The sequence below is a fragment of the Battus philenor genome, unplaced genomic scaffold (genome assembly GCF_028537555.1).
Source record: "Battus philenor isolate CCGP_79_NKW_IND1 unplaced genomic scaffold, ilBatPhil1.0.hap1 SCAF_30, whole genome shotgun sequence".
In the NCBI taxonomy this organism is placed as follows: Eukaryota; Metazoa; Arthropoda; class Insecta; order Lepidoptera; family Papilionidae; genus Battus; species Battus philenor.
In genome coordinates, this window is record NW_027181694.1 from 6,528,696 (window position 1) to 6,555,787 (window position 27,092).

The window sequence follows — 27,092 nt, forward strand, 5'->3', positions numbered from 1 at the left end:
AATAGGTACTATCAGTGTATGTGTTGAGATCCACTATCGTGGACCCCCATTTTCATTTCATGGAGCCCCAAATTTTTTTTCGCTGACGTAGACCCCTTGCAGGTTGTCATAGACCCCTAGGTGTCGATATAGACCACTTTGGGAATCACTGGTTTAGGTAATAAAAGTCTGTTATTATTCACAGATGAGGCCGCTTGTGACTTCTAGAGGAAGCTGAGGAACCATGGAGTGGTATTGGTTGCTTCTAGCAGCGTTCCTCATAGTCGCGCATGCGCAGAATAACAGAAGTAAGTTGCCTATTCAATTATAATATAATGTTTATTTAAATTATGCGAACCGGAAGTAATTTCAAAATTTACATAAATTCTCTTGTCAACCACAACTCGTAACGCCATCATTCTTTCATGTTTTGATTTCAATTTAAATGCAGCATGAACTGTCACGGCAAAATTTATTGCAGTGGTAGTTGCGTCATCTGAAAAATTGTCATAGTGACTTAGAAAACTTTATGGACTAATGCACAACAACTTTGCTGAAGATCATTACATGATCAAATGCATATATATGTGTATATATATATATATATATATATATATACATGTGTGTACATGTATATATCCAACACTATATATATACGGCTAACGAGACGTGAATATCTATAATGAGCAACCTCGGGCGTCCAGGAATCAGAATAAAATATTTATTTCTTTAAACGTGAACCATAACAATGCTATATTAAAAAAGATATATTTCACAATAAAAATTCATATTTTTACTAAAAGAAATATATAGAAATGAATAAATATTAGATGTATATATGTGAAAATAAAGCCTAGTGATAAATATATAAATCGTCTTTTAATTAGAAAATACTTTGACGGTAAATAGTCGATATATATTTGACAATAGTGTCTATATATATATATAAGAATACAATACACTTATATATAATGTATGTTAGTTATCTTTTACTCTCTAATTAACAAAGGCATAGTACAGGACTCTGTGTTTGGCAATAATCGGTGTAACATAGCTCCTGAAGATGCCCCGTGGAGGGGTGAAACACGTGTTGAGTGATTTGGTGGTGGCGGTTGTGTGATTCGCATTGTTTGCCGCATGCGCATTTATCAGCGGGCTGGCGGACGGTGCATTTCATTGCACGACTACCACTGCATGTGCGGAAGTGGCTAAATATTAGTCCTTTTCTTGCATAGTACAGAGTCAGGACCGACGCTCACCATCCACGAGGGTCAGGGGCTGGAGAGCAAGGCGGTCAGCTCGTTCAACAACAGACACCGTCAGGCTGTATGTTTCCATCCGGTAGCAATAACACGTCACACGAACTCTTCTGTGTGTTTTTTCAACATACCTTTCACTCTATATCATCTATTTATATTCTGTTCATACATCGCCTTATATCCTTAGCCACATTTCTCACAATTATTACATTTGTTAATATATTACAGCAGATTATTACTTTATGATCTAGCAGTATTTTAAGAATCTGTGGCGACATCCTGAACCCCTACTATGGATACAATGCTTCCACTCTCTATCTTCCTTCCTAGTTCTATATCTCATGTAAGAAAAGAACCAATATTGACTCTGTGTTTGCCACTAATCGGTGTAACATAACTCCTGAAGATGCCCCGTGGAGTGGTGAAACACGTGTTGAGTAATTTGGCGGTGGCGGTTGTGTGATTCGCATTGTTTGCCGCATATGCATTTATCAGCGGGCTGGCGGGCGGTGCATTTCATTGCACGACTACCACTGCATGTGCGGAAGTGGCTAAATATTGGTCCTTTTCTTACTTGGGATGGACTTCCGCGAGGTAACGCCTGATTCCATTAAAGATCTATATCTCATGTATACCACAGTTTAGTCCACCGCTGGGTCGCAAAAGCTCTTGCGTGTGTAACACGGACGAGACTTAAGACGCGATCGCAAGATTTAATATCGCACAGATACTGGCGCACAACTTGATGCCAATATTGAGTAGTGATGAGGAAGTAGTCGCACGAAACGTAATCTTATAAACTGAACATTGTTTGGTCGTCGTTAAACCCAATATTTATCCTCTTCCGCTATGCAGCAGTAGTCGTGCAACAAAGTGCACCGCCCGCCAGCCCGCTGATAAATGCGTATGCAGCAAACAATGCGAATCACACAATTTATCACTCACACTCTGAATCACTCAATTGGGGTGGACTTCCGCAAGGTAACGCCTGATTCCATTAAATATTAAGTTTTACATTCCAACTAAATACTTTTCAAAAACATAACTGTCTGAATATACAAAATAGACAGTTAATAAATACATATATAAATAGATATTAAGTTCTTATATCAGCTGTAATAAAATCTTAAAGATTTTCCGAATCATTGAGCGTTCGATAAGATTAATTTTCACAAACTTTTTAACAAAACTTTCTTAAGTTATCTAACAATGGAGGCGCTTCAAACTTCGGACATTCATTGCAAGGGGATAATAGATTTTCGAATCCGTTCCTGCCTTTTTTAATTCCACTCGAACACCGATAAAACTGGATAAAGGATATTTTACCTTGCAAATTACTTTTCTTACAGTGTAGGCTATTGACGGAGGTTCTTGAATAACTTGAATATCTCAAAGCCTACACCTCGATAAGTCTAACTTCTAGAAAACTTCTAGAACGGTCTAACATCTCCTGATCCCCATGGAGGGATGAAACACGTGTAGAGTAAATTAACGGTGGTAGTTGTTTCGCATTGTTTGCCGCGCGTGCATTTATCGGCTGGCGGGCGGTACACTTTATTGCACGACTACTTCTGCATAGCGGAAGTAGCTATATATTAGTTCCTTTCTTAGTTAGAATGGACTTTCGCAAAGTAACGCCTGATTATATTAGATATTCTAGAAAAGTCACTTCAGAATCCAACTCAGATGATCTTTTCATCTATGGCTTTAGATGCAAACAGAGAAATAGAGAAGGAGTTACAATGCTAGATTTAATAAGAAATGAGATCCGCAGAAGAACTAGACAAGAAGAATTGCTGGTCTAAGGAAGTAGGCGCGGCGCAGGAAGTTACTGAATGATGACAAGACCGGATATTGTAGCGATTTTGGGGGGAGATTCTATGTCTTCTATAGAACGTCTATCATCTCATATGATGATAGAATATATGTTCTAATTAGTTAACTAAGTTATTATTGTTCATGTGTATATATAGGATGTTTGATTATAGCTAGCTATACAGTGGTGAAGGTATATATCAGGAGTGACCAAGCTCTTTGATAGTTCGAGCCATTGTTCGAAATTTAAAATTTTAATGGTATTATATTTATAAAAATTATATGACAAAAGTACAAAATAAGTTTATTCAAGTTAGATATATGCACGCGTATATGACAGCACTCCTAACAATACTTAAGACGCCGGTTAGTTAATTACGATCGGTGTTTGTATTTCGCTAATTCTATGCTGGAATAATAATAATAATTGTTCACGCCAGTAATTTGTTACGATTTCTCAACAGCTGACTTGGGTTATATAAGTTTAAAAGTTGAAATAATTCGACAGTCAATCGAAGCCAAAAATAATCCAGGGATCCCATATCTCACTTATGCTACACACAGGCAAGAGATATCCTTTTGAAATGAGATTAAAACTGAAGAAAATACATATTCTTAAATCAATAACCAATTATTAGATTTCAAAACGCCATAATAAACATTTATTATAAAATGATATACTGTCAACTATATTCGAAGTAAACGTTTGAAGTTGAAACGACTTGACTTTGAAAATGTTATTGAATAAGAGTGTACATATTGTAGACAACGAAATGAAAGCCTTTGAAAACAACTCGCCCCAAAAACTTATTTTGTTTCCCCAATAATAGAAAATAAACTACATCGGCGGGCCCAAACCGGAAACGGCGACGCGGCGCGTTTATACCAACTTCCGGCGGCCATTACAGAACAGCCGGTTTTCCCGCCTTATTTCACTTTTATTTTTTTTCTCTCACCACACCTTTATTTCTTAATTCTGTTCAAAGAGTTTATTTATGTCTACATAGATCTACATTGTAATTCGAAATACTATTAATTATCTCTTTTATTTTCTAACAAATGATGTATTATTCTTTTTTTTCAGCCGATGAACGCCCACTGTAGGGCAAAAGCATAATTTCATACAAATAAACATTAAGTAAGAAAAGGACCAATATTTAGCCACAGTCTGTGTGGCACTAATCGGTGTAACATAACTCCTGAAGATGCCCCGTGGAGGGATAAAACACGTGATGAGTGATTTAACGGTGGTGGTTGTGTAATTAAGAAAAGCACCAATATTAAGCCACTTCCGCACGTGCAGTGGTAGTCGTGCAATGAAATGCACCGCCCGCCAGCCCGCTGATAAATGCGTATGCGGCAAACAATGCGAATCACACAACCGCCACCATCAAATTACTCAACACGTGTTTCACCCCTCCACGGGGCATCTTCAGGAGGTATGTTACACCGATTAGTGCCAAACACAGAGTGACACTCTGTGTTTGGCACTAATGTTTGGCACGACTACCACTGCATGTGCGGAAGTGGCTAAATATTGGTCCTTTTCTTACTTAGGATGGACTTCCGCGAGGTAACGCCTGATTCCATTAAATGGTTGTGTAATTGACATTGTTTGCCGCACGCGCATTTATCAGCGGGCTGGCGGGCGGTGCACTTTGTTGCACGACCACCACTGCATGTGCGGAAGTGGCTAAATATTGGTCCTTTTCTTACTTAGGATGGACTTCCACAAAATAACGCCTGATTCCATTAAATAAATAAACATTAATAATAATCGTTTTCAATTGAAATAAACAGTCCGACAAATTCATCAAACTATACCCTTAACATAAACAATAACGTAAATTACTTTCGTTCCAAATTTAAACGGGACTGCCGGGTCTCGGGGATGCCCCGCGCTCGGTACGCCGGAAGCGTCAAACATCGAGGGGATGAACCGTTAAATCGTTACGTCTATTGACCACAGATTAACAAACTTTAATTATAATTTACAATAAAATGTAAATAATAATTAATAGTTACTCTATTTATGTTTAATGATAATAAAATAATAATTTAATTTTTATTAGATAATATACTCTATTCATTATGTTATAATCCTACATAATTCTACATAATTCACACTTTGTGTGTTAATTATATAGGATTGCCAATGTCCACAAGTTACCAAATGCGACTGCAGCGCCCTCTGTGTACCATAATACTACTGCGATCACCATCTCGCCTGCCAAGAGTGGTGATATATATCCCTATAGATATCTGCTCAGGTCTATATCTTACAGTGGGTGTCGACGATGATGACGAATAAGTACTTTCATCACTTCAGCTTATAAACGCCCCATAAGGTTATATATGAGGGATATGTCATAATGGTCACGATGGGCAGGCGGTATGGCGGCGTTTCAACCCCCCCCCTCCTCCTCCTCCTCCTCTAGGTTGACCGACCACATTGTTAAGGTTGTGGAAACTCAAATACAATACTTATGATATATATGTTGGAACTTTTATATATACGTGGAAAGAGGTGGGAGGCCTCTTTCCACCCTTAACCCCTCATAGCGAACTCCTCTCGCTACTCCCCCAGTACCTCCTTCAGAAACCTCGTAAGGCGTGATAAAGACGTCCTTACAGATCCTATCGCAGGGTTCCCACAATCCACTTACCACACTGCAGTCGATAACTCACCATCTACAGCAACCACTCCACTGGCGACGCTCACGGAAAAACACGAGCGATGCTCAAAAATCATTCACCACACTTCCTACTGTACGTTACGTAAATGGTGTCGGCCTCCCGACTCCACCGCGAACAGCGTGGGCGATCCGAGGTAAGATCAGTATCCTTCCTTAGATTGCCGAGTGGTCCACGATGCCCTCCATACTTAACTCCTCATTCAGTACACTATCAGTAACACTGACCAGACAGGAGCGCTAGTCGCGTGTTCTGCCGACTGGGTCGCGCTGGGTCTGTGTCCTCGAGGGCTGGCTGGGTGAGCCCCGCTGCTACCTCGCGGCCACCACCTGTGTGACTTCCTCGTCTCCCCGCCGAGTGCTGATACGGGTTCGGAAACTCGAATCCTGTAACTTTATATAGTTCACGGATCCCTCCGTTCCGTGAACTCGTTTCCGATGAAGCTGTGAAAGCCGCAAGGATAACAGCAAAAATTTCACATGAGATATATATACGTGAATGATGTAGCTAGTAGAAATGCCCGTTTAAAGTGGCAGTAGGCTGGGAACATCTCTGGATGTTGTTGTATGATGTGAACTCAAGTGGCAACCAAGAACCTGTAGACGTGGCGTGGGTAGAAAGTAAACCATTGTCCAGTTACCAATATACGTCATATATTATTTTTAACACGTTCACTGCGGCTTGAGGTCGATTCAGCCTCATGGTAGACTTTGCACTGGTGCGGCGCGTAAAACTAGTGTTTTCTCTCTAGTGCGGCGACTGTTTACACTCAACCGTATGAGGTATGACAAAGACAAATATAGCTTTCTTTATGTCTGCGAAGCATTGACTCAATATTGTAAAAAAAAAGATTGAAACATGAGGCTGAAAAGGCCTAAACCGCACTACTAGGAAGTTCAGCTTGAGGCTGATTCGACCTCAGCCGCACCAGCTGAAAGTTCTTCAAAATTGGGCCCGCAGGGAACGTGTTAACGACTGATTTTTAGATAGATTGTATTAGGCTTTATTTATATTATAACGATGCATGTACATTCTTAATTATTTTATTACTTATTTCCTATCGTCCTGTATAAAGATATTATGTAAATTTTATTTAATACATTACTACGACTTATATCTCGTGTTTTATAACAAGGAAAAATATATATTTTTAAACGGTTTTATTTAGTTCGACCCGTACGGAATTTATTTGGATCAAAATTAGAAATTGAAATTTAAGCACCTTCCCGTTGTCAGATTGATCTGAAATTTGGTACACACATTTAATTTAGATGACAATACAATATAATAAATATCAATAACATTATAAATCTAAGATGGCCGCCGATACAAAATGGCGGATTACGTATTTTTCCTTAACCCCCTCAATATGGGTATCAAATGAAAGGGCTACACTAGTAAAACACGATGATTATGTCAAAATTTAAAATTCAAGATGGCCGCCGTTCCAATATGGCGGACTAGGTACATATTTTTCCACAACCACCACAATATGGGTATCAAAAAAACGTTTTACTTAAAAAAAATTTTAAATGTATTTATTTTAATAACGTGAAGCAGTCAAATCCTTTAACATCAAAGGTCCTGTTTGATGTATTTGTAAACATAATTTTGAATTCTATTTCCTGAATAACAAAGCTGCTTAAATCCGAATCGCAAACAAGAAACCCGCGAACAAATTCTAATGGATACAGCGTCGGCGAAGGGAGAGAAAGAGGTGGGAACCAATTAACCAAAACAATTTATTGTCGGCTTTCAAAGAAAAACAAAATATCGCGCAATTAACGTTCACCGTAATCTTGGAGCTGCGCGGAAGTGACTTCACGAGCGGCGCCCGCTTCCGGTCGCGCGGACATATTTACTGTTTCCGGACGCTGCACCCGGCAGCCATTGTATCGTTAAATTGCGCGGGAAAATTTTGACATGTGATCTGTCAAACTGTTGTATTTTTTTTTTGGTTTTTATTTTCCTCGGTTTGTAATCAGCCTGGGAATGTTTGCACTGGAACTTAATTATAAATGTTACTTTTGGTAAAATACACACATAACTACAAATACATGTTCACTGTTTCCGACGAAAAGCCATTTTATTGTTAAATTGCGCGGGAAAATTTTGACATGTGATCTGTCAAACTGTTGTATTTTTTTTGGTTTTTATTTGCCTCGGTTTGTGATCAGCCTGGGAATGTTTGCACTGGAACTTAATTATGAATGTTACTTTTGGTAAAATACACACATAACTACAAATACATGTTTACTGTTTCCGGCGACAGCCATTTTATTGTTAAATTGCGCGGGAAAATTTTGACATGTGATCTGTCAAATTGTTCTTTTATTTATTTTTATTCGCCTAGATTTGTGTTCTGTGTGGTAATATTTTCAGTAAAACCTATTTTAACTTATTAATATTATTTTCCAGTATTATTATTCATTTTACTTGTTGTAAAACACACTCATAACTATGCATACATGTTTACTAATTCGAGCGAGCAGCCATTTTGTCGTTAAATTGCGCGCAAAAATTTTGACATTTTATCTGTCAAACTGCTATTTTTTTTTCATTCGTCTTTATTTCTGATCTGCCTAAGAATGTTACTTATTCATAGCATTTTAGCTGTTCCACATCCAGGACATTATCCAGAAGATGTATACAAAAAGTACAATCTCTATTTACATATGTATTTATTATATGAAATTAAAAATGGCGGAGCATATTTCTTCGTTGACAGCCAAATCTTTTACCACACAGGCCGTTCGATTGTGGAGTACCTTGTTAATGTTGTTGAAACACGCTGTATATATGCAACTTACAACTCATGGTATTGAAAATTTACAAATGAGGTCCAAACGTGGGCTTTCTACGCAAGTTACATATAGTTCCTTTATCTAGTGCCTTATTGTATTTATTTTGACTTTATTTGGCAAAATATCAAGATAATTTCATATATTTTAAACATAAAAAATTTTTAAAACTCTCCAAGGAACGTTTGGAATATCCTTGTACTTACCGCGGCAAGTTATTTTCAAACATTTCAAATAAATCTCAAACAGATAAAAGTAGGATTTCAAACGAAATTGTGCCTTACGTTGTTCGAATAAGATATAATTTACAGTAAAGGAATTTAATAACTACAGACGCCTGTATCCAAAGCCTTTCCCCCGGCTTCTTGTATATTCAAAAACAAAATCCGTCCTTTTCTCGTTTGCGAAAAGCGAAAATAATGAGCCGGCACGGAGGAGCTATTTGATGATATTTTTAATCTGTAACCGATTCTTAAATCAAATTTTAAATTTAGAATACATGAACATATATGAATTGTCAATATATGCTTTTAGTGTATGAATGATTTACAGATTAGAATGTTGGAGCAACGTGCTTTTAAATTTATTACATCGTTGGTGTTAATGGAAAAGAAAGAGAAAGAAAAAAATATAACGAAGTATATATATAAGCAAATACCTGTATATTATGTTTAAAATTACCCAAATTTTCATTACCGAAACAATAATAATTTGATCGTTGATTAAAATTAAAATCTTTAATTATAAATTTAATCTGAAATAATCGTGACAAGTGAAGGCTGATCCAGCGCTGGGACGCCGAGTTCATCTTTCTTTTAAAACCATTATCCGAAGTAAAACTTCGCAGACTATTGTTGAAGGATTTATACGAGAAGTTGGTGTGAAAGAATCGAAGATTTATTCACTGGAAGGGAACCATCCAAGCGTTTTGATTAAACTAAAATCGTGGAAATGTACAAATATATCTAGAAGCAGTAAGTTTCGGTGCGAAATTCTTTCATGTCTTCATGATATGTTATAAACTATAGGCGTTTCATAAATAAGCCATCATTTGTTATCTGTTAACTTCTGAAATCTTCAGGATGGACTAGAGATACCTTGTTTTTAGAGCAGTGATTCCCAAAGTGGTCTATATCGACTCCTAGGGGTCTATGACTACCTGCAAGGGGTCTACGACAGCGAATAAAAACTTGGGGGTCTATGATATGAAAATGGAGGTCCACGATAGTGGATCTCAACACATACACTGATAGTACCTATTTACTTACATCATACTATCTTATAATATCAAAACATTTACATTATTTATAAAAGTACCTATGAAGTAGTATTCTGAGTAATTTTAATTTGAATTCAATTAATAAATGTATAAATTAACATGCGTTTTTGCTTTAAGTTTTTAACACTGAACTTAACTACAGTTAGAAATTTACAGGAAATCAATATCAGGTAAGTAGGGGTTTACCCAACACGGAAAAACATGGCAAGGGGTCTACGACACAAAAAAGTTTGGGGAACTCTGTTCTAGAGGATGGATACGAGAGGAAGCTGAACCTATTCAACATTCTAGATGTACTGCAGCAATACATGATATATTGCTGTGCTTCTTGGAATCCCATTGCAGTGATGAAGGCTATCATCATCGACGCTCATCCGATGTTCTTTTATTATTGACCCTGTTCTAGTGAACAGACTATAGGGTTCTTCTTTTGTTTTTTTTTGTGGTCCCAGCTCTTGGGGACCTCTTGTTCCACCACCTATTTATATTGTAACAAGGTTTTATTGGCGCAATATTTTTTTCAGATTTTTTTTTTATTAATAATGTCTTATATCTTCTTCCGTTCTTATCATTTATACTGTACATTGTTTTCATTATTATATATTTCATTTTTCCATCACCTTTTATCTAATCATCAGACATTACAGTTTTGGTCTATTTTATTATTCACTATATATTTCACATTATTTTTTACTATTATATATAATTTTCACAGTAAACCTATCCCCCGATTTACACGGTACTTGTTTTACACGTTTTCGCTTTTACACGGTTTTATAAATAAGTTTTTTTTTTTTTTAATAACCGATTTTATTACAATCTCTCATAATGTAAATATTTCTGCTTCAAACATCGAATCGACACAAATAACTTCGAGTGATGAAAGTAAATTCGAACCTTCGATTCCGATAAAAAAGAATGAGAGGCATTTCTGACAGTGATAAAGGATAATAAAACACCTTTGGTTTTATTTTTTGTTCTTCTGTTTAATGTATATTGTAATTAAATAAAAAAAACAGTGTTGATGAGTGATGATGAAAAAGAAACTTGTCAATGCATTTTATTTTTATTTCTGTGTACACCAAAAAATATTGAAAAGAATCACAACTGTTAAATAGCAAAATTATGCATTTTCTGCAAGCTTTTCGATTTACACGGATTTGACTTTAAAATTTTTGAATTTTCGATTTACAGGTTTTTCTCAGGAACGTATCTACCGTGTAAATCGAGGGATAGATGTATATATCTTTTGTTATATTATTTAAATTATTAGTTTTATTTCTTTTTTTGATAATTTACACATATTTACATTTAAACAGAATTTTTTTAGGTCTAGGTTTTTTTTAAGGCTATATAATAAGCTATAACTTATTTGATGATCCTTGTGCAGATGGTGAAGAAAGTGTGTTCATCCTTCTTTGTCTATCATAATGAAGACAATGTTTGCCTTCTCTATCTAAAACTAAAAGGTTGCTTATTATATTTATGAACTAACCAGAACTCATTAACAGATATATAAAACACATATTGTAAATTAAAATCATCGTGGTATATGCCCTTCATTTGATCACACTCTTCAAAATATCTCATACGTCTTTAGCCACTTCCGCACATGCAGTGGTAGTCGTGCAACAAAGTGCACCGCCCGCCAGCCCACTGATAAATGCGCATGCGGCAAACAATGCGAATCACACAACTGCCACCGTCAAATCACTCATCACGTGTTTCACCCCTCCACGGGGCATCTTCAGGTGTTATGTTACACCGATTAGTGCCAAACACAGAGTCTCTGTGTTTTAGAGAGTCTTTGTTGCACGACTACCACTGCATGTGCGGAAGTGATTGAATATTGGTTCTTTTCTTACTAAGAATGGACTTCTGCAAGGTAACGCCTGATTCCATTAAATATCATACGTATTTAACTGGCATCTTTCTTTTGGTCTCGGAGGTAACATTTTAAGAGTGTTCAATATACCCTACCTCTGAGAGGAGGATAAGGTTATATTGGATTTCTACCCTATGAAATCCTCTCATGTTACTACATACACATTGATTACTTCAATTTGCAAGCCTATACTATGTCGATTAAATTCGTTCGTCTATATATCTTATACCTGATCCGATCTTGCGGAGATAGCTTAATTAAAAGCCTTCGCAATGGTTCGTTGAGTGAATGAAAACTCTGTACCGGTTCTGAATTCTAGCCTGCCTAAATTGTGGGAGGTAAAAAGAAAACAACGAACTTGGCAACAGAAGAAAAATATATTTAATTTAAATAAAGGTAGTGGGATTAAGTGAGACATATTTTAGTGAAAAAGGTATGTAATATCGGCTAAAGTGTATCAACATACCATTCTTTAGAACATGGTTGCACAGACTTATTAAGTCTAGGGGCCACTCGGGCAAATCATGAACTGATGGCGGGCCGGACGCCAGAAGTATAGGTAATCAAATTCTTTTGTTTTTATTCTGGAATAGAATTCAATATTTTTTGAATGTACGCGAGCATTATTTTTGCTGTCGCCGGGCCACTAGTATTCGACCAGCGGGCCGCGGTCTGGGCATCCATGATTTAGAAGGTAGTCAAGCTCCCTAACCATCACCATGTGAAATAACAAAGAATGGTTCCTGCTGTGATAAAAATAAAGATGCTATGGTAAAAAAAACAGCGAACTCAGCAACTGAAGATAAATATATTTCAATCAACAGGATAGTGGGTAGAAGGCCTAGTCTCATTTTACACCGCAGGTACTACCCTGATGGTGGTGGTAGCAGCCCCACGATATCCAAGGACTGGTCAGACGGCAGCAGGTCGAAGCATGGAGCGCCGGTAGTATACAGGTGTGTTCGTGCCGGTGCGAGGTACGAATAGATTCAACCTCAAAGACCGAAGGTTATTTTAATTATAAAACTCGAGGCGATATATTGTGACGTGAATTAAAAGATGCTCCGAGAATGAAGTTGAAGAACCGAGACGAGAATTTGTAATGTAAATTCGTAATAGCCCCGGCGCGTGAGATGTCACATAGCTAGTGAACGCGACCGAAGCCAGGGTTCTTTTCCCAAGATCTAAACTGCTGTGGCTGGTGCTGTTATAAAGACAAAGATCCACTGAATCAATAGCACGCTTCCACGATCCCACGCAATTGAGATATACCGTACCCCGCTAAGTGTTGAACAATTTTTTACTGTATTGAAATTTATGTGACGTATTGGACTTTAACATGTAATGTTACAGCTTTCCAATGGAACCTTAAATGATGGAACATGTTTCATTAAGGTTTTTTAAGATCAGCAATTTTTCGTTCACCTTCATCGACTAGACTTTTTTCATCATCTGACCAAATTAAAGATGATCCCGTCAAATTTACTTATTATGCTGATGGTAATTCTGGACACATCTAATTCATTTATAAAGATACTAGCTGATCCCGCAAAGGTTGTTTTGCAAAAAAAAATTGATATTTTAATTTACAAATAAAAAATAAGGGTTGATCGTAGAGGGGTGAAAATTTATGGTTGTATGTATTCTTGTATGCTGTATCATAAAAAAATAAAAACAAAAAATTTCGTTAAAAAAATATTTTTTTTTTTAAGTGTGAACAACCTTTATCACTTAGGGGTATAAAAAATAGATAGTAGCCGATTCTCAGACCTACTGAATACGCATATTAAATTTGGTAAAAATCAGTCAAGGCTTTCAGAGGAGTTCAAGTTCGAACACCGTGACACGAGAATTTTATATATTAGATAGAAGAATCTGTTACATCTTCTTACACATTACTTTCCATTTCAGAATACGCACCTAATTCTTTTGAAATGCTTGCACTTTGTCACAAATAATAATCACTTTTAATGAAAAAACTCTAAGATGCCATCTAAGATGAATCTAAAAATTTATACTTCTGTTTTTAAACTACAATATATAAATATACCTCCACAAATTACCTTCAAAGCGGAAACATTGCAGTGAATTCGCTGACTTCCGGTCTTACAGACTTATTTACTACTTCCGATAGAGAATCGGAGTAACAATATAAATCTGTTGTATTAGATCTATATACAGGATGTTTGGTTACAAGTGCGAAAACTTTAAAAGGGTTGATCGAATAAAATGCATTTCTGTCAACACTTTTTCGGAAACACGCTTTTGTCTTTCTGAATTTATTATATGTACATAGTTTAGACAGGATGTTAGTCTAATCGACTAATTATATATACAGGATGATTAGTTATTTGTGTAAAAGTTTTAAAAGGGTTATATTGAATAAAAACAATTGCAATTAACACTGTTTTGAAAATAGCTCTTTTTGTATTTAGGTTCGAATTTATTATACGTACATAGCTATAACAGGATGTGATTCTAATCAAGTAATTATATATACAGGATGATTGGTTATTTGTGTAAAAGCTTTAAAAGGGGTATAATGAATAAAAACAATTGTAATTAACACTGTTCTGAAAATAGCTCTTTTTGTATTTAGATCTGAATTTATTATACGTACATAGCTATAATAGGATGTGAGTCTAATCAACTAAATCTATATACAGGGTGATTTTGTTAATGTTGAATCTTTAAAGTGGTGAATTTATAAATCATTTGCTGTCAATTAATATAAGGTAATGTCTATCTAAATATCAATGATTTTAGATATATATACGATAATTTATTGATGGTATAGTATAAGAAAAATCATTTTAAAATTTCGTATGACAACATATTAAAATTAATTATTATTTCCTATATGTAATTGCAGATTTTGTACTGATAGAAGTTATTGGCCAGTCGTATTGGAATAGCAAAAAAAATTTTTCAAAGTATTCACTTTACAAAATGTTGTGATTATAGAAGATAGAAATCCCTTATATATATCCTTGTCGCAAAGTATCTCATGCAAATCTAGAAGAATTTTCTCTGAAAATTATATATATATATATATATATATATATATATATATATATATATATATATATATATATATATATATATATAAATATATATGTATATCGGAATAAAAACCTAGCCTATCTTACGGCGAATTGGAAACTGAAATAGATGATATCTTGGACAGAGCTCAAGCTAGCTAGGAACCATATTATGTCATCATCAGCTGCGCATAAAAAAGGGGAATTCCACAGAAATATAATTGTTTATTCGTCGTGCGACAGAGTTCGCTCTGCAATATTCTACTTGCAATTGGCTTTCGGTTTTTATTGGTCAAACATAGTTTTCTAGTTTTAAATCGATATAAATATGTAATAATCCAAATAGAGGTATTTTGTTAACTTTTATCATTATTTATTATATCTGAAACCATTGATTTATTTCATTGTGTACCATACATTGATCGGTAGTAAATAATCTATATATTCATTCTTTTAATAAACAATCATTGTATATTAAAGTATATTTATAGTAAAGAAAATCTATTTTAGAAGCAGGATTAAACAGACTTTATTCCGTCGGCAGATGTGTCCTGTGCGATGAAACGATTTTAGTTAGTTTCCTTTTGGCGCGAAAGACGGGGTTTGACAGATTGTGACCGATGAAGACCGTAATCTGTCAGATGAACTGACCAATCAAGATGGCGTCGTGTGACGTTCGGAAATCAAATTACTGAACCGTATGAAAAAAAAAACATTTTATGTCTAATTTAATATAAGTATTTTACAATTTTGACTATTTTACTGTCTCTTATTGTATATTATAGAGGGTTTTTTTATGGCCTCTATTGGAAGCCTCTCGTACCCCTATTTTGTTTGGGATAGGGACTTTATTTACAGATAATTTTTTTCAGGGTTTTATCTTTTTTCTACACTCACTTTCATTCTTCCCAATTTCTTTTATCCTTAATATCTTGCAATGTTTTTTGTTCTTTAATTCCTTCTTGCTTTCATCGCGTTCCTTTCCTCATCTTTTTTACTCTTAGGTGGCCAGGTACAATTTTATTTCTAATCTCTATTTTATTCTTACATTTTCAATCATTATTTTTTAATATCACAGGTTTGTTTAGATTAGACTTTTTAATACATCAGAGTCTTGTCTTATATTCTATTATTATTTAATAAGTTCCTTTACACGTACATATTATTCATTTTGGTTCAAGTTTTCGTATTTGGTTTTGTTATTTTTTATAGCATTGCTTACCACACTGCGAGCAAAGTATTATAGAAGGTTACCCTCGGGATTATTCTAAGATATAGAATCGGACTTGTAAACGATATAGTCCAACGGATTCTAAATTTAAAATAGCAGTGGCCACATGACCATAAGTGAAGAACGCGGAAATTTTTCCCGGACGCCATCACAGCCTACCGCGTGCTCCGCAGTGTCGAGGTGGACGCGGTCTTGGTGCAGCTCTTTACGGGGCACGAGGGGTTCTCTGAGTACCTTCACCGCTTCAAGCTTCAGAAGGACTCTTCGTGCTTCTGTGAACTGGGCGTGGGCCAGACCGAGGTCCACCTTGTGGCCAACTGTCCCGCGTTCAGAGGACTCCGAGTCGGCTCCGAATGCCGGTCAGGCACTAAGATCTGCGCGAACGCTATAGCCTCGCTTTTCGAGAATGATGAGATACGTCCAGAGTTTCTTAGGCTATGTGGAAAAATGAGAGAAATGAGAGTCAATTATTTAAGAACGAGGTGATGGGTGAAAGGCATCGAAAAAGAAAGAAAATGGAATGAGAGGGCAAGACAGATGAAATGTAGAATGTAAGGAAAGAACAAAAGATCTTTAAATGCATGGACGAAGAGCGCAAAAATAAAAATAAAAAATATAAGTGTAATTCACATTGTTTGCCGCATGCACATTTATCAGCGGGCTGGCGGGCGGTGCACTTTATTGCACGACTGCTGCTGCATGGCGGAAGTAGCTATACATCGGTCCTTTTCTTACTTAGGATGCACTTCCGCTAAATAACGCCTAAATCCATTAGATATCACCTGCACCACTTTGGTCAGAGACCTTCGTCTTCAAAGATCGCGGTATTTTGAACGAGATATTTCGGAGATTCCTGAACGTTTCCCATCCGAGTTGGATTCTAAAGTGAAGTCTTTCTCTAAATTGGACTTATCAAGTTAGACCAGAGTTCCCCAAAGTTTTTTGTGTCGTAAACCCCTTGCCATGTTTTTCCGTGTTGGGTAGACCCCCTACTTACCTGTTATTGAATTCCTGTAAATTTCTAACTGTAGTGAAGTTTAGTGTTAAAAACTTAAGTAAAAACACATGTTAATTTATACACTTATTAATTGAATTTAAATTAAAAGTGCTCAAAATAAAATTTTGTATCTATTATACCAACTAAACTAATCTATTATACCAACATCCTACAACTTACACAATTTTATAAACATATATAATAATTTTTTTACTTCATAGGTACTTTTATAAATAATGTAAATGTTTTGATATTATAAGATAGTATGATGTAAGTAAATAGGTACTATCAGTGTACGTGTTGAGATCCACTATCGTGGACCCCCCTTTTCATTTCATGGACCCCCAAATTTTTTTTCGCTAACGTAGACATCTTGCAGGTTGTCATAGACCCCTAGGGGTCGAAATAGACCACTTTGGGAATCACTGTGTTAGACGGTCTGTCCTAGTTATATATAGTCGTGTACAACTTCGAGCGTACGCGACAACTACTTGTAAAGCCTCGATATGAACTTAACCTAACTAACCTAACCTAACCTAACTTTCGTCTTATCCATGTTTTAATTGAAATCAAATTGACTCTATGACATATAAAAGCTTTTACAATACCCGGCGATAGATATTGCACATCGATCTTTGGTAAGAGACAACTGACTAATTTCGGCATTGTACTATTTCTTTCCCACACTATCTATGTGACGTTTTGTCAGTCGTTGTATTTACGACAGAGATAACGAAATTAGCCGATTGTCTCTTTCCAAATGTCGAAGTGCAATATTTATCGCCGGGTACTATACACCAATAACTATTCAACTTGTAGAAGTACCCTCAAAAGTTTGGTGAGATTTAAAAAAAAATCCACGCATGTGACTATTACCTGGAATATTCGAGTAATGGGATATCTCGCCGGGATTCCCCGCGTTCTGTCCGGGATGAGGGTTGACATTTTTGTTGGAAACAATTTAAGCGCTTTATCTGGGATTGATTGGAAGGATATGTCTCACTATTGCTTCATTGGTTTACATTTGTATTTGAACAATATATATACACCTATCCCCCGATTTACACGGTAGATACGTTCCTGAGAAAAACGTGTAAATCGAAAATTAAAAATTTTCAATTCAAAACCGTGTAAATCGAAAAGCTTGCAGGAAATGCACAATTTTGCTATTTATCAGTTGTGATTTTTTTTTCAATATTTTTTGGTGTACACAGAAATAAAAATAAAATGCATTGACAAGTTTAAATATTTAATATATTACGGAAACATTGTTTTTTTGTTTAATTACAATACATTAAACACAAGAACAAAAAATAAAACCAAAGGTGTTTTATTATCCTTTATCACTGTCAGAAATTACTCTCATACTTTTTTTCGGAATCGAAGGTTCGAATTCACTTTCATCTATCTACATTTTGAAATCGATCTGAAATTTGACCGCCTTCAGAATTTTTCAAATGAAACATACGATCGCTTTTTTATTCGTACTTTAATGTTATTTCAATTTGCTGTGAATGCAATACCGCAAGACTCTTTACTACACAGCCGGAAGATGTGTATAGAAGGGGGAAAGTGGGAGAGCTGGGGGAGGCGTTATTTATTACCCCCCTCCTCCTCCCCCTCTTGGTAATTACCATCGAAAACGATTCGAGTGAATTATCGAATGTTTTCACCGTGCATTAGTTTTAATATATTTTTACTCTAAAATGAATTGTATTTTTTGGTTATTTTTGCTATTTGCGGTTGTGTTACTCGTAAATTGATATATCACATAGAGTTGTTAATAAGATATTATCATCATTGCAACTATATCAAGTCCACCTTTGGGCATAGAACTTATATTACTTACATACTTACTTTAACTTTTTTAACTTATATTACTTATTATACTTACATAGATTTCCAGACACCTTGTGAATTAATGTCAATCCAGGACCTTAGAATACCTGCAGCCATCTGTTTCCAGCGTTCCACGTTCTCTTTCTTCTGGTTACATAGATCTGGTTTTTTTTTTTGGCCCCCGCTATTGGGGGCCTCTCGTACCCCCTATCTTTTGTGGGACAGGGACTTTATGGCCAAATTTATTTAATTATTCACATCTTTTTTATTTTCTTTCTCTTCATGTATACTTCTTAAAATCTTTCATTCAGTTTTCTTACACGTTTCTCCTTTCATTCTCTTTCGCTCTGTGACCTTTCATTACTCTCTCGTTACACATTACATTTTATATTTTTATTTCTGTTTGTTTACATTAATATCACATTTTGTATATCACATTTTATCTCATTTACATTTCTTGTTATCTATTTACATTTCTATTATTTTCTTTACTTTCTGTTTTACATAGATCTGGTTACATAGATCTAGTTGTTTAACGAGACATGGAGAGCATAGCCTGAATATATCCGAAATTGAATTGAATGAGGATATAGACGCTGGTACCTTAAGATTCTGAAGACCACGTATAGACAAAGATAGTATAACACATCCACCGACAAACTAGATTCACAACCTTGTTAAGAACCTGTGGATACTGGCTTCCAGCCGGTCATGTTAAACATCTTCTGGTAGTAAGAAAAGGACCAATATTTACCCACTTCCGCGCTTGCAGTGGTAGTCGTGCAACAAAGTGCACCGCCCGCCAGCCCGCTGATAAATGCGCGTGCGGCAAACAATGAGATACACAACTACCACCGTTAAATCACTCATCACTTGTTTCACCCCTCCACGGGGCATCTTCAGGAGTTATGTTACACCGATTAGTGACAAATACAGAGTAGTAGTGTCTTCTGGTAGCTTCATGTCTAACAATGGACGTCCTGTATATATGACGATCATGAAGGGTTGTGTTATTAATAGAGTCAATATAGAAACTGGACATCGATTTCTAATAAATATTTCAAATAGTACTACGAATATTAATTCTAAATTTAAAATTTGAATTTCTGTGTTCTAAAGAAGAATTACTTCCTTACAAACATACATACAAGTCTATTATACAATTAATTATATTATTATCAACATAAAATCTTTTAATTGATCACTTTTGGACGTCATAAATGCCAGAAGGGTTCAACTTGATAAAAATTTGAATCAGATTAAGTTCCCCTATAAGGCGTCCTTTATCTTAAAGCTGCAAGAGTTCCAACCGAACTCTGATCTAAGAAGAGACGATAATAAACTCAGATGTGTTTTTTTTTTGGTGATGATATTACATTTTATACATTAGACTTTTTGTAGTCACCTTACAATACATTACATTGTTTTTTGTGGTCACTTTAGGTTAAATTACATTTTTAGGGGCAATTTATATTACATTACTTTTTTATTGTCACATTTCGTTAAATTACATCTTTTTACATTATATTTTTTGTGGTTACATTACAATACATTTCATTTTTCGTGGGCACTAATTTCCATTGCATTTTTGTGGTCATTTTACATTACATTTTTAGGGTCAATTTACGTCACATCGCTTTTTATGGTCACATTTTGTTAAATTACATTTATTTACATTACATTTTTTGTGGTCACATTACAATACATTTCAATTTTCGTGGGCACTAATTTAAATTACATTTTTTGTGGTCGTTTTGCATTACATTACATTTTTGTGGTCATTTTACATTACATTTTTAGGGTCAATTTACATCACATAACTTTTTTATGGTCACATTTCATTAAATTGAATTTTTTTTATATAATTTTTTTTGTGGGCACTAATTTACATCACATTTTTCGTGATCGTCTTACATTACATAACATTTTGTGGTCAATTTACATTACATATTTAGAGTCACTTTACATTACACTACTTTTTTATGGTCACATTTCGTTAAATTTAATTTTTGTACGTTATCTTTTTTGTAGTGATATTACACTACATTTCATTTTTTGTGGACACTAATTTACATTACATTTTTAGGGGCAATTTACATCACATTACTTTTTTATGGTCAATGGTTTTTTGGTTAAATTAAATTTTTTTATATAATTTTTTTGTGTTCACATTACATTGCATTACATTTTTATGATCAGTTACACATTACATTTTTTAAATTACTTTTTTGTGGTCACTACATTGCATTAAAAAATTATGGTCACTTTGACATTACATTTTGCCTCGTTTGATAAGAGCTCCAATTGTACTCTTTTGTTTATTATTATGAACCAATTTAAATGTATCATAGCGTGTACAATAAAGAATTATAAATTAAATTAATTTTAATTAAAATACTGTGAAGGAAATTAGACGATGTAATAGAAGATATTGAGAAGGACTAAAGATGAGAATTACTATATAAATAAAGATCCTATCCATCCATGACAGGAGTTGGAGGAGAGACACCAAAAACGTAACCATAAAATAAAAAAAGGATAGTAATATATAGACACAGTAGTAGAAAGATATTATTGTATATTGTAATGTTTATAAAAGTTGTTGCATCTTCCGTGGACCACTGGGGATCCACTTTTGGGACTAATCATCTTAATTATTTATTGTAACAGAATTATTTGTTACAGATGATGGACCACGGTTTCTGTCGCGGGGACACTCCTTCAGGACTGTGGTGGGAGACACCCTGCTACTCCCGTGCCAGGTCCAGAACTTGGGTAAGTCATTCTTTCGCTTGCACAGAATATATATATAAATAAATCGGCGTCAACATGTTAGGGTTTTATCGGTCATCTGTTCTGTGTGCTTTATGGTACACAAATATCTACATCCAGGTTTGTCTAAAGATCCTGACCAAGGCAAGTGTAACTCTTATTGGTTAGTAAAATGCCAGTAGACGGGTAAAAAGGTTTGGTGAAAGGCCTACCAGCGATGGGCGGCATTCAGGAAGCTCCGGAACCTATTCCCATCCAAAATACCGCAATACGATGATGATCTTTGACCAATGTGAGTTTTTGGTGATGACATATGGATTCGATACGTGGTCAGATACAACAGGCTTCATAAAAAGGATCAAGGTCCAGAGCAATGGAGAGGGCTATGCTCGGAATTTCGGTAAGAGATCGAATCAGACATGAGGTGATCAAAAGAACCAAAAGTACCTTCGTAGCTCGAAGAACCGCTTGTCTGAGGTGGCGACGGGCACGTCAGTGCTTGGATAGGTGTCATCTTGACGACGTTTGGGGGGAACTTCTTGCATTAGACTGATATGATGGTGAATAGTTAATATATCCATATGTCCAGGGTCCCTGGTGCTGCTGTGGAGGAGGGGTCCAGCTGTGCTTACAGCTGCCAGCCTCATGGTGACAAGAGACGAACGCTTCCGTCTTGTAGACGGTTACAACCTTCAAATAACTGACGTCGGGCCACAGGTATGGAATTCATTTTTATTCTTACATACAAAATTCATGGTGTTTCGAATTTTTTAAATGCGTTCCGTATATTTATTTCTTCTATTACACTACAACAGGCAAATTACTTTTCTACGTACAAAGATATCACAGATATCTATGAACACATAAGTAAGAAAAAGACCAATATTTAGCCACTTCCGCACATGCAGTGGTAGTCGTGCAATAATGCACCGCCCGCCAGCCCGCTGATAAATGCGTATGCGGCAAACAATGCGAATCACACAACCGCCACCGCCAAATTACTCAACACGTGTTTCACCCCTCCACGGGGCATCTTCAGGAGTTATGTTACACCGATTAGTGCCAAACACAGAGGCACTAATCGGTGTAACAAAAACTTATCAGCGGGCTGGCGGGGGCGAAACACGTGTTGAGTGATTTGGCGCTGGCAGTTGTGTGATTCGCATTGTTTGATGGCTGGGGGGCGGTGCACTTTGTTGCACGACTACCACTGCATGTGCGGAAGTGGCTAAATATTGGTCCTTTTCTTACTTAGAATGGACTTCCGCGAGGTAACGCCTAATTCCATTAAATATCTATGAAGACATATTTCGATTTGTTTTTCAATTACTACGTACTGCTGAATATATACTTAAATCCATATTTTTGTTTCTAAAATACTGTCCAGTTTTTGAGTGGACACTCCTGACTCCGTCTTCAGTCTAGAACGTCAACACCTCAGCGGGAGATGGTCATGGCGCTAAAAAACATCGCCAAGATATAGGCCTCCAAAAATCGATGACCTGTCTGGAATTGGGGCAACGACTTCCACTACCACTACTAGTGGGGATCCTGCCCTGGTTGTGTCTACCAGTTTGTGGTCATTATTGGAGAACCTTCGACCCCACTGACCAATGCACGATCATTTGTACTACTCACTGCGACTTCAATTTACTAACCTATAGTTTTTATTTTTCTATATTTAAATGTTACCTTTCAATTAATATATGGGTGGAGTTTAACAGGTTAGGTAGGCAACGTTAGAGACTACACCTAACGAGCTGGAGCACAAAAATTAAAACGCTCGGATGAAAGATAGACACAGTTTATTATAAAAGTCATCCGCCTACAACTTCAGATACATCAACGCCGTAATAAATTATTTGTCATGCGAATGAAATAAATTTTACATAAAAATTTCACCGCTCATTTGTAAATATTAAACATTGATTCAAAATTGATATAAGATAGTATTTAGTTATATATTCAATTACAGCACTAAAGATTTAATACAAATTCACAAACAACAACACATATGTCACTTGACGCCGTTCGCCATTATTATATTTCATAATATTTTTCGTCGTGAGACGCGGTTTTGACAGCCGCCTACAAATCATACGCCGCGCGTCCTTACATTTTGCGCATGCGCAGACCTATGGATTGACAGATAAGCGAAAGCATTTTGACAACTGTGATTATTTCGCTACAAGTACATCAGGATTAGATACTTCAAATAAATTCCTTTTAAACATAAAATTATTGTATATCTCGCCCAAAAAAAAACCACTAAACAGCGTCTTAAACTGTAATTGGTAACAAGAGAACCGTAATTGGCGCGTAAAAAAAACCATCGCCCGTTATTTTTTACGCGCGGCAAAATTGACGTGTTTCCCGCGCTTTTTCAGCGCCGCCATCTTGTTATGATTATTGTCTTCCACGAGTCGATATATCTCCACAGATTATTAACGAAATGTTTTTTTTTTATACAGATTAATTAGTTATTACCGTAAAAGATTTAAAGAGGTTAATATATAGCTAATATTTTCTTAATTAAAAAAGTATAGTATTGAATCATCGGCGAAATGTGACAAGTTTATCGGTGTTATATGGACTGCATTTTGGAATTCCACCATCTTTCTTCTATCAGACAACAAGATGATTCACGACATCCGTACACGATTGAAATTCATTCAACAATGCTTTTTGTTATTACTTTTATCGCATTATAACAGCTAAGGTATGGAACAACGTACTGGCGTCTTTATTTCTAGCTATATAACTTGGGAATCTTCAAGACAAGTGTGAATAGGTTTCTTTTAGACAAGCATGTGGTATTCTAGACCTCGTCATTGCTTAACATGAGGCGACAGAGATCAAATACTTGAAATCGATGAATACTCACTACAAGGTATAGATATCCAGTGACTGCCCATGATCTTAATTATGCTGGTCGACCTAGTAAGGGCATACCATCGCCACGTCTACCAGCACGTGTCTTTGTCTGAAGTCTATTTAAAAAATAACCTACAAATTCTCATTGGAAAATTCCAAGGCTTCTCCGCTTACCAAAGAGGCCTGAATTAATAGACAGACATTAATCGCTGAAGTTACTAATTCAATATAAACAAAAATATAAAATTTCAAATCATGTATATGGATACGGTCTTGGCCCAGCTCTTCACGGGTCACGGGGGGTTCTCTGAGTACCTTCACAGGTTCAAGCTCAAGGAGGACCCCTCGTGCTTCTGTGAACCGGGCGTGGGCCAGACCGTGGTCCACCTTGTGGCCCACTGTCTGCGTTCGGAAGACTGGGAATCGCAGATTCCGAATGCCGGATGGGCAAAAAGATAGAGGAAAGGAATATCTCGGCCATCATGCAAGACGAAGGGGAGAGAGAATGCTTCCTCAGCTACTGCAGGAAGGTGGTGATAATAAAACTGGTGGCAATAGGTAAAAATAAAACGAACACTAAAATATAGAAATAAAAGGAATATAGTAGTAGCAAAAATAGTGTAATAAATAGTTTAATATAAGATGATGTAAAGAAAATACGTGTTAAATATTTGAACAATAAATAATGTTGCAAAATAAAATAGTAAGGAAACCTAGAATGATAATAATAAAAAATATGAATAAATTACTAGAATTAAAAAGTCCCTGTCCCACACGAGATAGGGGAACGAGAGGTCCCCAACAGCGAGGACCATATAAAAAAAATCATGTATATGAGTGTACGGATTTATAAAAAAATATCTTAAGATATCTCAGACTTTCATTTTAGTTTTGAATCTAAATTTAAAACTATATTATAAAATAAACCTTATTTCATTAAGAAGTTTTTAATCGATGGAAATATAACTTGATTTGTTGACTCATTTACATGTTTAATATTATAATGTACACATCGATTGTTAGATTTCATTTTAATAAGTCCAATTGTCGTGTTTCTATTCAGCTTGGAACAGCTTTCCAAGCTACTACCACCAGCTTTTACTGCTTATAATGTTAAAAATATATTAGATTCTATATTTGAATTCAAAAGAGATTCTATTTCTTTCATTCGTTCGCTTCTTGTTTTGTTTTGTCTCAACTAGTTTTTGTATCTGAATAGTAATGCGCTGGTTTTGCGTCGTGGTTGTTTTAAATCGAATCAATCAGACTCTTCAAGAAATCCTGGAAGATCCTTGATGTTGCAGGCGATCTCGGATAGGCACCTCGGCGCTCCTAGATAGGTCCTGGAGGATCGCCGTCTCGTCCACCTCCAGGCACGCTCTGCACATAGGACTGTCTTAATGTAAATAGATTTTTATTTAAAAGACCATAATTGATGAAAGTCCATGCCATGTGCAGTCTGGACAGCCGGAGGAGTAAAATAAATGTAGAAATGTAATATCCATATTTTGATAACAATACGATATATAATTGTATTTATAACGAGATGTGTTATTAGTAGTAATTGTCGGAATTTGGAATCTAGAGGGGGGAGTCGTGTATCGACGACTAAACCCCCTTCCAATCGGACATGCGCAGTAAAGTGTGGTAACAACTCCGAGATACGTTTAAGTTTCAGTTCTAACGAGATCGCGGAACGAATGCATGTATATCTATAGAATTTAAATTCAAATTCTATAATTGTTTATTTATTTACGTTCTATTCTAGAATATTCTAGAAGTTCTTTACACGTAGTTTTAAATCGTAAACAGACACTCAACAGTTGCACTTTTTAATTATATTTAACAAGAATGTATACATTATATCAATCATGTAAATTAGTCAACAGACCAAGTTATATTTATCAAATAAAAACTCTTGAATGCTGTAATAAGATTTATTTAATAATATACTTTTAATTTTAGATTTTAAACTAAGAGAAGAAAAGTCTGAGATATCTTGTGGAACTTCATATATACATTAGATTACTCAGACTGTATTTATACGTATATATAAAAGATATATATAAAATAAGAATAATAATTTTATATATAAGATATATATAAAAAACGTGGAAATTATCACAGATCTTTATGAAAATAGTGATGGAGTATTTTCTCATCTCTCTTCGTGTTATAATTATTAAATTATTAATTAAGTTTGATATATATATATATATATATATATATATATATATATATATATTTCAAACTTAATTAACTTTTACTCGTGTATACAGAGTGTTTAAACAAGTAATAAAATCAGCAGACGGCTTTTTACTAAATAATGCGCAAACTAGACAAGAAGTTATATTTATTTTCTTGACTTTACTTTGCGAAATAAGCTGTCTGCAAAACTATATCAACATCCGACTTCCCTTTCAAGAAACTCAAGAACGTGTGGAACATCGGATGGTTATTGTCAGTTCAGGGTCAGGCTGCGAAGGAATCCCTGGTCACCAGAGCACCAGCTCTGACCCACAGAGTCCCCAAATCGACTCTTAGATAAATCAAACAATAGAATAAGATATATATCCTTGTATAACTTTTTAAAAAAAGAAATCACGGATTTATAAAACTTGACTAT

At 35.6% G+C, this 27,092-nt stretch overlaps 1 protein-coding gene across 1 annotated transcript in view; it reads left to right on the forward strand.

The window, feature by feature from the left end:
• Positions 1-223: 223 nt before the first annotated feature.
• The window catches only part of LOC137927291 (uncharacterized), a 68,648-nt gene continuing 41,779 nt past the window's right edge, over positions 224-27,092 (forward strand). Inside the window, exons 1-6 of the mRNA XM_068771075.1 lie at positions 224-287; positions 5,688-5,883; positions 12,576-12,689; positions 16,158-16,348; positions 21,506-21,595; positions 22,182-22,309. Of these exons, the coding sequence (XP_068627176.1) occupies positions 224-287; positions 5,688-5,883; positions 12,576-12,689; positions 16,158-16,348; positions 21,506-21,595; positions 22,182-22,309 (783 nt within the window). The remainder of the gene's footprint in view (positions 288-5,687; positions 5,884-12,575; positions 12,690-16,157; positions 16,349-21,505; positions 21,596-22,181; positions 22,310-27,092) is intronic.